Source organism: Bombus pyrosoma, linkage group LG13, assembly GCF_014825855.1.
Source record: "Bombus pyrosoma isolate SC7728 linkage group LG13, ASM1482585v1, whole genome shotgun sequence".
Lineage (NCBI taxonomy): Eukaryota > Metazoa > Arthropoda > Insecta > Hymenoptera > Apidae > Bombus > Bombus pyrosoma.
Genome location: NC_057782.1, coordinates 1205990 through 1217779, shown reverse-complemented (window position 1 = coordinate 1217779; position 11790 = coordinate 1205990). Strand labels below are relative to the sequence as shown.

The 11790-nt window shown below is 37.4% G+C and overlaps 1 protein-coding gene across 1 annotated transcript; it reads right to left on the bottom strand.

Moving 5' to 3' along the window:
• Positions 1 to 218: 218 nt before the first annotated feature.
• On the bottom strand, positions 219 to 8749 carry LOC122574475 (protein deadpan-like). The gene is made up of 3 exons (XM_043742128.1): positions 8405 to 8749; positions 7736 to 7831; positions 219 to 3176 (listed from the first exon to the last, which is right to left on the bottom strand). Exons 1-3 carry the CDS (start codon positions 8495 to 8497, stop codon positions 1992 to 1994), a joined length of 1374 nt encoding a protein of 457 aa, XP_043598063.1. The 5' UTR covers positions 8498 to 8749; the 3' UTR covers positions 219 to 1991.
• Between the last annotated feature and the right edge of the window lie 3041 nt (positions 8750 to 11790).

The window sequence follows — 11790 nt, the reverse complement described above, 5'->3', positions numbered from 1 at the left end:
AACTCGTCTCTGAAAAGACTAAAAAAATATGTAAGTTTATTTTATTCGAGAAATATACACTTTCAGAGTAACGTTCGTTTTCATTTCTTTTTCCGCTTTTGAGCAGACAAAAAATAAGCGATATAGAAAGTACTTTCGGTGCTGTAACATGATTTTGTATTTACAATAAATTTAAATACTCTTCTAAGCAATTCGTCCATTTTGAATACTATAAAACGTTGAAAGCAGAATTATTTATGTCGCAATAGTTACAATATGCCGCCCTAACAAAATTGGTATAGTAGACAATATTAAAATATTTCATACTACATGCATGTATTAATTTCAGAGATTTACTTTTAAAGTTATTGCTGCTAGACCTTACTACGCTATCCATTGGCGATAGCAGAGAGAAATATAGGATCACCAATGTAAGTTCACTTACCAATTAAGATAAATTTTAATTAACATGGCCGCTATCAACGAGCAAAATTAAAAAGTTATCTAACTAATAGTCAAGCAATTTTCTGGAAAAACACCGACACGAACGAACAGCTTTTGTTCCGAATACTATCGTGGTGCCATCTCGACCAACGCGAACGAACTCTTAGCCATAAAAAAATCGCGTGAAATTTTTTCAAAATACATTCACCTTTAGTCCACCGTCATAAACCGTGTAATCGATATATCTCTAGAAATTCTCAGCCAACTTAATTTTACAAAATGGGCGAGCTATACGCGTACGTGACGCTTCACCCACGTATCGATAGGTCTAGAGTCTAGAGAAAATTACGGTGTTTCTCCTCCTACTCCCCCTTTAGTCCCATAAATCACGATCGAAATTAAGAATTTCAGCGACTAGAAGGGAAGACGCGCTCGTTCGTCGAGCAAACGCTAAGGGCATTCAACAAATTTCACGGTGTCTGTCGATAAATCAGTTTAAGCATTCAGCCGATGAGAAAGGGGGTGGTTTTGCGGTGTAACAGGTGGTTGAAATTCTCATTCGCCGCGCCTTTTTACTCCTTTATCGGCAAAAAAGGAAAGAATAAGTTCCAGTTTATGAATCGGAGCGCGTTTAACGCTTCTTAAAAGGATAAAGCGGCCCCGACGGCTTTTTCAACAAGGGAAATTGCTCAGCCTTTTACGAGACTACGGGACATATCGATAGAAAGATCAGCTCAGACGATTTTTCTTTCTTTTTCCTTTCTTCTTTTCTTTTTACTCTTCTTTACACTTAATGAAATTTATATATCACGCAGAGATTCGTTTCTCTGCGACGATTTTTATCGCTCTCTTCATGTGAATCATGGGATACGAGGAACAACGGAAAAAATTCGTTTCATTTCTGTTTTCTTTCTGTTTTTTCCCCCTATGCTTTTATCACAAAAACTGGCGATAATTAACTTAATTCGTAACGATAGTATTACATCAACTGGAAAAACACATCACTCTTTTTAAATTCTTAGATTAGAATACAAATTAAATAAGATCGACGATTATTTACATGACTATTCACAGTGAAAACTTATCGTACAATATATAGTATATTAAAGCTTGAAAGTCTTTGTCAGCGAGGATAAAAGTTGCATATTCCCATTCTGTCGACATTACAGCTAATTAATCGTCGTTGCGTTTCTTCTTAAATACTATTTCTTTAAATTACTAAAACTACTCAAGAAAGACTTACGTTACTAAGCAGTCGGTATCCTTATTATACATAATAGTCGTGGTAAAACTAGTTTCAATAATGTCCTAAAATGTTTGAAAAGTAAACAATTATGTTTCTTCTAAGGCACAATTTTCAATATAAATGATCATAATGTATAGCCGAGAATCGTTTTAAACTGCGATCTAACAATCTCAATTGCGTAATGATTCTTTATAATAACCAATTATTGTCAATTTCATGTACTTCGGTTTAGAAAGAATTCCTCCGCTTCGGTTCAAAAAGAAAGACATTTTTTTAAAGGAAGGGAAATTTAAAAAAAGTGAGGAGGCACGTTATATTTAAATCACCAGGGCCTCCACATATCGCCGTTGACGCCAGAAGGACCAGCCACCGCTACAAATTTGATAGGATTAGGATTAGAATTTCTATTAGCCGAGCAAGTCGCTCTACTTGACAAATCCTCCACAGAAACCGGTTGATCTTCCCCGGATTTTAAGGGACCGTTAGAAGAATTCATGGTAGAGCTGATAGGTTCTTGGTACCTGGCCTTCTTATCAGAGATTACTAAAAGACAATCCGAGCTATGTCTCTTGATTGCCTCTTTCTTTGCCACCATAGAATCGGTACGATTATACGTTTTGTCTGTAATTACTGAAAGGGGTTGTCTTAAACTGTACGTCGCCAGTCCATTGCCGCTTAACGATCCAGAAGATTCTGCAAATTCTTTTCTGTTTGTATAACTCGTGTTTGACTTAGGTTCCGCAAAAATTGGTACTGGCGACTTGCTATCGCTGGTTGAACTAATCTGTGGCTTTTGAGTCTCTGGCGATGAAGAGAAGCTCTTGGAAGCTGGACTCTGATCGGGAATCTTGAATCGACGTTGCTGCTCATTAGGAGAGTGCGCTTGAGGATAGTGTTCAGATTGTTGGCTCTCTTCGCCATAGCTCGAGATGGATGTCGATGGACTCAACAGAGGACTCTGTGATCTATGAACAGTTGTGAAGGCGGAGCACTCTCCAATTCTAGGGACAGACTCGGGTGCTGGTGGAAAGAATGGAAAGTTTGCCGAAATAGCAGCCGATTGTGGAACCAAAAGAGCTAGCTCTCCGGTCGGCAGTCTGCTAGGTATCAACTGAACACCGTTTGGTATCTGTATTCTGGCACTTCTATTATTATTCTCGTCGCCATTCTGGAAATCACTCTGGAAACCGACCTTCACCTCCGGATAGAGCCGTTCCGGCATGTAGGGCACGTAGTGGCTGTAGAACGGCGCCATTTGCTGGAGATTGCTAACGCAATTGTTTAAATGCGATACCAGTCGTTGCTTCACAACAGGATCCACGTTCTCGAGGTGACTGACGTACCGCGATACTTCGGTAGCACATTCAGAAAATCCGGAACGGAATTTCGTTAGCACCACCGGATCGGTAGCGACCGCCGTGCTCAATTGCTGACGCTGTACCGCTTGTAAATGCTTCACCGTCATCTCGAGGATATCGGCCTTCTCGAGTTTAGAATGCCTCGTCGGCTGTAAAATAAAAAGAATCGCACGTTAATAATTTATTTTTCGAGTTACGAGTATATTTTCATTGATTAATTTCGATTTCATACGCGTACACCGACTTTCTATAAAATTTTTCGTACAATACGACGCGATGCCAGGATAAAAAACGAATCTCGAACGCAGTCGGTAATGCAGGAACTCAACAAGACACGGTCGAGAGGGGGAGATCTGTTTTATCGACAGGCGGTGAAAGCAAGAAATTAACCGGTACGATGAAAAGGTCGTTTCCAACATGTTCAAAGCATAGCAATCGGAGCCGTAACCCCAGGCTACCCTTCACAAGCGAGCATTAATACCGATCGCTCGTTCAAGAAATCTGTGATGCCTGGGTAACGCCCACGTAATTGACTTGATACGACCTGTTACCTTAATAATAGACTACCAACTTCGGTAGCTAGTGTAGAGCAATTTTGTAGTCAGCCTACGGCCACGCGTGTTACATTCTGCGGGAATTTTTTCATGGCGATTCCCTATCGCGTAACTTCTGCATCACTCTTATCGACTGCATACAAATCGTTTTCTAAACGATCAAATAAAGCCACTTTACGATGTGTGATATTCATATAAATTAGAAACGCGTTCGGGGAAACGTTTGCGAGACACACATTTCCTCTCGAAGGAAAACTGTAGCGAATAGAAAAAGCTGAATCTTCCGTGGGAACCCGTTAGAAATTCGAAAGCATCTCGAAAGTTTTTTCTTCACGGAGCACAACACCAGCCCTTTCAATATTTCTCAGATTGCCAGCAAGGCAATCCTACCTTTCAGAGGATCGATCGTTCAATACCGATGCACAACAGCGAAATCCTATTGTGCCCTTCCTGTAGCACGATCCTGGTCCCAGGATCAGCCGAGTGCTCGCATTTTTATGGTAAACTAGCGGTCACCTTTAAAATAGGCGTGGGAGTCGAAGAAGAGATCGCTTACACATTGAGGCTCTTCTCTCTTCCCTCCATTCTCCATTGAATAAGCTTCCATTCGAATGAGAATAAGTTGACGAACAACAATCAGTCTTGAAACTATATTCGATTGCACCGGCAAATTGCACCGTTCAGTCTTTCCATTGCAAAGAGAAATTATTATATTTATCCATGATTAAAAATTTTGTTCTTGGAATATCAAAAATATTAATCGATCTTCTTTACATATCCTTTATGGTACTTGAGTAGGATCTAAAAATTTCAGTCGTTATGTTTAACGTTATGTTTCAGTTTAATGTAAAATCGCAATTGACAAACCTTCTAACTTTTCTAAATCCAAAACCGATATTTTAATATATTTATCGAATGCTGTCGGAAACCATAAAAAGTGATTAAAAATGTTTGATGTCTTCGTAAAATAAAGTTCATCGATGAGGTTCGTGCTACAAGCAAACACCTTTCAAAGGTTCAGAGGAAGAAAATCGATGCGGAAATCGATTTTCCCGTAGGCGAATACGACACCGAAGATCAGAGGAACGAGACACCTGCTAAAAGAGCAACTAAAAGCAAAGGCGTCGAGCATCGCCTCTTTTTTTCCTCATTTTTCTTTTTTACAGCGATCGGTGCCGTCTTCGCGAAGTTGGATCCTTAAAGATGATACGGTCAACAAAGGAAGGCTGCAACCCGAGATGAGATTCTTTTTTCTTCGTAATAATTATTTCGAGGTTCCCACGAACGCGGGGGGCGTTTCGTACGGGCGAACGGGACGGACACTGGAGCGAGCAGGTAGCGGAAGTCATCTGGACGCGGAGGAGAGAACGGTGAGAGCGCCTCGCTCTCTCGTTATGGCTCTGCCTGAGAAATCAATCTCGTTGGATCGAGTTACGCGGTGAGGAGCGTACTTATGTCCTCGGGTGCTGAGAGGAAATCTCGCGGTTCCAATCCAACTTTTTATCGAAAATTGATTTTTTTAGATTCCATGATTTTTTATTTGCCATATAACATTAAGAACTCAGAAGTTAGTTTGGCTTCGAAACTTTTTAGTCTATTACGTACTGTACGTAACAAATTTTGGAAACCTTGTTTTCTTGTTAGATTTCGTAATGTTCCAAACAATGTTACTGAAATTTGAAAAAGTTACTTTCTAGCTTTGAAATTTTTTAACCTTGCAACTAAGACAGGTTTCATATTTTTTAACACTCTGAATAATTAGTGACACTCAATGAACATTTTTAATTACAAAAGCCACGTTGTTTTCCTTTTAAATTTTCTACTATTCCATTACTAAAATTTGATGGTTTGTTATCTTTGGAAGCTTATTAGCCAAGTTTGTTAACCTTAAAATTTCTTATTCTTGTTGAAATTAACTCAGTATTCCAATGTTTCAATACAGTATTTAACAAAGATACTAGTCAATTAGTGAAGTTTCACAGTTATTCGAAACTAACGTAATTAAAACTGTTTAATTAATTATTAAATGGAATTAAATGGAATGTGGCTGACACCGGTCAGGTACGCAGCCGAATAGACCTGAAGTGCCATTGTAGTGTCTCCAGTGGAGATTACGCGTTGGCAGAGAGGACTTCCACCATCCGTTCCCACGCCGAGGCGTCTAAAACACTAAAACTAAACCCGTCCACCTCTTGCTACCACTAGTTTACCGACCTTAGTCTCGATTCTACGATCGAAAAACAAATCGTATCGCGCAAGAGGAAGGCGGCGAGGGAAAAAGGAGACGGCCTGTTCAAACACTTCTGTGCCAACATCCGCTGCATGACCTCTTCCTATCAGTTTAATTAAAAGATCGACTCTTGACCTTTAGGCTAACAGTACCGAAACAATTTCGACCGACTGATGCTCCGTATATGACTGATATGGCCGATTATAATTTCGGCCAATTTCAATTGTCACTTGATCATACGTGTGAATTATAATAAGAAGAAAAACTAGAAGAAATTTAAGTTACATTACGATAAATGACTAAACGAATTGGAATTATTGACAAACTTAAGATTGCTAGGATAAAATTGTTATAAGTGATGTACACATTTGTTTGTTTATATTGTTTGAGGTAATTATACAGAAGAATACACCTCACTGATTTCAATGATTTGAAATTCCGATGTGGTCGGAAGCATGATTCTGAACAACTTTTCCTACGCATATAATCTTCGCTCGATTGTAGCTTCTGAGATATGTTCATAAAAATAATCTTGCTACTTTTTATCTTACAATTAGGTTTAGAGTAAAATTTAGATTAGATTTATGTACGGACATGATGATACTATATCTGTATCCGTGGCTCTTGCATAGCTAAACTAAGTTGAGTTCCATTCTTATCTCTCTTTGTTTACAAATTGAAACGTAAGACGTATGAACGCATCACAGCACGAATACGCCTATAAAATCATCATGTCCATACATAAAGCTAACCCAACTTAACCCACGCCAAGAAAAAGAGGTAACAAAAGTATTTTTATGAATATCTCGGAAATAAAGTCGATGGTTATATGTATAGGAAAAGGTTGTTTAGAATGTTAACTTCAACAAAATATTCGAAATTCATCAAAATCGTCGAGGTGTACTCTCTCTTCTTTATACATAATTACCGTGTTTGATAGTGACTTAATATAGGTAATGTTATTGAGTTATTTAACTTCAACGTTTGGATCTTATAAATAATTCTACTAACTATCCTTAGACACTCTCCTGATTCATAAAGCTATTATAAATATTTTATCATAGAAAATGTATTCTGAATATCGTTATTTATTTTACTATTGTTTGAAATATTATTCAGCAACCTAAATCTTCCTTCAGTTTCCACGAATGATCCTATGCAACTGACACTGTTTCACAGCATACAAAATAATTGATTTAGAAATATAAACAACCACATTCATCTTCCTAAAACATATCATCTAAAATCAAATCAACATTCCAAAGATATTTCTCAATTAAACATTGTCAATGTATCACGCTACAATGGAACATATCGGAAGAAAGACCAAACACCAGAAAAAATAACAAAATAAAAAACCGAATACGTTATCCAAAAGAATAAAAAACAACTACAAATACATATTGATTGTCGAGCCTATGAATATCAACGATTCTAAATTTACCAAATATCATTGAGAGATCTCTCTCATCAGGATTCATCAACGCGCGCAAAATCCCATCAGTCTAAGTGGCAACGAGAAAAAAAATCTGCGTTCGGTGTCGGTCGACAAGAGAGGCTGCGCATATTTTCGTGTTATCTCCCGTAAACTCGTATCACGTCGCTAGATAAGTCGTGTACCGGTCACGTTTTCCACGGCACGTTTCGGGCGCCGGCGACAACGTGGATTCCACGAGCGCTAGCTTCAAATCACGCGTATAGGCGCACACTCTCTTATCGTTTCGCGCGACCACTGCTGATGTCTGTTGTTCGTTCCTCGTCAAGAAATTTCGCCTGTCGGGTTTAGTTCGATTAAGCGATTAAAACACTTTGTCTGCTCGCGTGACACGTAATTGGTACGACTTTTCGATCGATCGCGCGAAAATCGCTGTTATCAAACAGACCGATAAATGGCGCTCGACGGATGGAAAACAATGCTACTCACGTCTTTTTTCATCGCCTCGAGTATCAAGCTCTTCAGCTCATCCAGACACTGATTTATCCGAGCACGCCTCCGCTTCTCCATGATGGGCTTATTGCTCTGCAGTTCGAGAATGATTCCAGTTATGAAACGTTCGATGATCGTTATAATTTTGATAGTTGCGGTTTTGGTAATTGATTTATGAACGAGTCATGTGAGAATTCGTGTTTCTTTAATTGAAATTGTATTTTATGATATTTAAATGTTTAAATTAATCTGAATTCCAACGAAAAGATCTAGAATTATACAGGTAAATAAGTACGAGCGTGTAATTTTAGAAAGTTCTTGATTCCTTAAATTTTAAATCATTTTTTTTTTTTTAATATGTAGCACGTGATTTCTTAAAGAAAATATAGACATATGGTTTGTTTTATTAATATTAATATTAACTATTCTTTGAAGAAAGTAGTCAAAAGGTATCTAATATTTTTTAAGTCATAATAAATGAGAAAAACATTAAATTAACTTCCATAAATGTTGTTTGCCACTCAAAATATTGAAAAATAATGATTTCATAACGGAAATACGAATAGGGAAACTTTAATAAGACCTTCAACGAAATCTCCCATTATTCTATTCTTTTCCCACAATTCCGCAACAACCAAAATAGTGAAGATTCAAACCAATTTTTACCCTTCTTAACTCCGCTTTGGTCATCCCTGGTTGCGTGTGCGATTCAGGTTCCTCCTCGCTGCCTGACATTTTGTAATTATAATAATCCACCATTTATGCACTGCAGTAAAAATCACTACAACAAACCACACAAAACACCACGTCCGAAAACGTCTTTCAATCCGTCTTTTTAACGATCCAAGATCACATCCACGTAAATGTAACTAAACTATATTTTCAAAGTACTAAGAACGAATAGTATTCACAATATTTCTTCATAGTTCTTCGTGTGCACATCCCGATGGTGAAACTCCAAGTGATGAACTGTCTGAAAGAAGGGGATGATCGTCAACAATACTGACGACGTCCTTCTTGGGGTATAGAGGGTAACTGTTTGACGTTTTGGATTCCGAAGACCGCATGCCGATGCACTCACTGTGTCTAGAGTGGGGTGAAGTGCGTTCTGGAGTGGGGTTCCGGGATAGCATTGGAGAGGGGAAGTCTGCGGACCTACTGAGACTTGTTGATGTGTGGGAATTCACGCCGTCCCCTAGGACGCAACGATTTCGTCTCCTTCGAAATTCGAGTCTCTCTCTTATCGCGCTTCTTTCATCCTCTTACATCCACCTCTTTTCTTTCACATGACAGTTTCTAAAAATTGGGAGAATGATCAGTATTATATATCGTAAAGCTCATACTTAATTTACCTGCCAGTTATAATAATGAGTTGTTTGTAAAGTTATCAGGTAAATTTATATAAAGAATCTAATATAAAGTATCTTTTTTCATGATTCGACTGGAAAACCATTCATATTGCAGTGGATTTTAGCGTCACGGTTATTATATAAGGTAAAAGTTTGATAATATATTATGGTTATAGTAACGATAAAATATATCGATAAAGATTTGCTGTTACTGACAATATATATACTACATCAAAATTTCCAAACTATTATTCTTATCTTCGTTGCTAGAACCTTTCTTCTTCCTGTTTTAGGATTTCTCTAAAATAATCATTGAAATCTGCAAATATTTCAGTAGTAATTACAAGAAATCTTTCTTCTTTCTATTTCGTGATCTTTACAATATAGTTATACAAACTAGCAGATGTTTTAATCGTAAATACAGAACTACCCACAAATTTCAATGTCATCATTTCTCATTTAAATCACGATGCTTTATCAAGGAAATTCAAAATCTTTGGTCGAAATCCCACCGGTGTGGTTTTTGCGCGCAGTTCCGGTAATCATGCACGATATCGTGTTTTCCCATGGGGTTGCGTGCGCGACGCGCGCGTTTCTCCACAGGGTCATTGCGTAAAAGAAAGAGTTCATTGATGAAACCGGCGGGCAAAGGCATTCGCGGTGCATGGCCCGACGAGTAAACACTGTTTAACGTTTCAGAAGAATTCTCACACAGGGCCCTCATCCTCCCGTATGCATCGTTGGCAGCGTATCGCGCTGCGCACGCCAGCGTAGCTTATGACACACGTATACACACGTCCGGCACACGGTACCTCTTCCCTTCTCTGTTCAAACGTTTCTTTGTCACACACATGCTATTAACATGGCACAGAGTTAGGGTCGATCCGTGATTTCTAATCAACTGACCTCTTACAAATGCTTTGTGACAACGTTACTTTTTTTTCTTCATATTTTAGAGCCTCGCTTATCTTTTCTCCTTTCTGATTTAGAAATTTGAGGCAACTAATATTTCAGTGCGTTATATTTGTTTTATTACGGAAGAAATTGAAACAAGTATTTTGGAGAATTTTGCAGATATTTTATTCGAGTATTCTACGAAATACGGTAGTATTTGTAGTGTTGTTAACGTAATTTAGAATAGAGAGTATCTTCATTTCAGTATTAGCAATTATTAGACTGCGGATGCAGGATGACTGTACTTGTGGGAAACTTGAAAGCGCAAAAGTGCATAGAATGCATGTAATGTGAAGAAAGTACTTTTATAAAATACTGAAAGTATAATAATATTTAATTGGTAAAACAATTCTCTATTTAAATGCCACTTTTTAGTTTCTTCTAAATATGTATTTCTAGAAATATGAGTTTCCATAGATATCCACAGTCTATTAACTATTATAATTACTAGATATAAAAATGGAAGAAGAGTTTTGTTTCTTCCAAAATTGAAATATTTCTAGCGGCACACGAGCTAGAGGACAATTCAAATAATGTTGTTGTCTTGCTTCGGAGTATCAACATCATTAGGGCATATATACTGCAACTATAAGTAAACTCCGGGCAAAAACAATATTGCCACTACGTGCAACTATCAAACTAAGATGAATTTAATTTTTCCGGTACTCTCTCGACCAGTATAAATAAACGAACACGATCGTAAGGAGACCAGTTTTTCAGTCTCAGTCTCGAGCGATTTTAATAGCGATCAATACACAGTCTTAGCGAATCAGTTAGTGCCGAGCGTCTTAGCGAACATTCTCTGTATCTATTATTTTAAAATGTATTTAACGGTTTTCAACATCGAGTTATCTCGTCATTTAAACTAAAGGATCAACCATCCTCCACATATTTCAAAAATACATACAGTGGCTACTAAAAGTATTCACACGCCATTATATTTATTGCAGCATATAACTACTATTAGGTAGGTATGTAGGTGATATTAAATTTTATATCATTTAGTTGCACTTGTATATGATTACAAAAATTTTGTACTATGAAAATGAAACGTAAAACTTGATAAAAAAGCGTTTCGTTAAAAAATGAGAGTATGTGCCAATACTTTGTAGCCATTGTGAGTCAAATTAAATATACAGCTTGAAAATGCTTCATTCTTTTAAACAAAAGTTAATATTTAAAAGCTTCATATATCTGTTCAAAAATGAAATCGACGACACTCTGTTCATTAGAAAATCCCCGAATATGCTGCAATAATCCATATTACTGTTATATTTATTATATTGCAGGATGGACTATTTTTACTCAAGGTCGACCAAAAAAAATCTCAACTTAAAACGAGTAAAGCTATAAAAAGGGACAAAAGAAAAGTCTTACGATAATCGTAGGGTGTTCACGACGAAATTTCAAGCATGTAGATGCGAAACAATAAACGCCAAACATTTGTTTCGCTGGCAAAATCAGTTACGGCCCGTTTCAAGAGGCAATGACCACCGCAATAAACAGATAGACCTTTATGACCCACGATTATTGTACTGTCAGCAAACTTTTACTTTAAAAGGTTCGGGACTGTCATTGCCAGTCTACCAACTTTACAGTATTTAAACGTCCTTTTGATAGCTGATTTATTTCGTTTATTCTTGTCAGGTAATCCATAACGGTTTTGGAATAGATACGGAAGTATATTCATTAGACACGTAATTCATGTCCCAGCTTAAGAAGCATTTTACATGTTATATATATATATAT

Coding starts and splice junctions, on each gene's coding strand:
- LOC122574475 (XM_043742128.1), bottom strand. CDS start 8,497: ATGGTGGATTATTATAATTACAAAATGTCAGGCAGCGAGGAGGAACCT. Junction 7,832..8,404: donor CCAAAGCGGAGTTAAGAAGG/GTAAAAATTGGT, acceptor CTCGAACTGCAG/AGCAATAAGCCCATCATGGA. Junction 3,177..7,735: donor TCGAGGCGATGAAAAAAGAC/GTGAGTAGCATT, acceptor TTTATTTTACAG/CCGACGAGGCATTCTAAACT.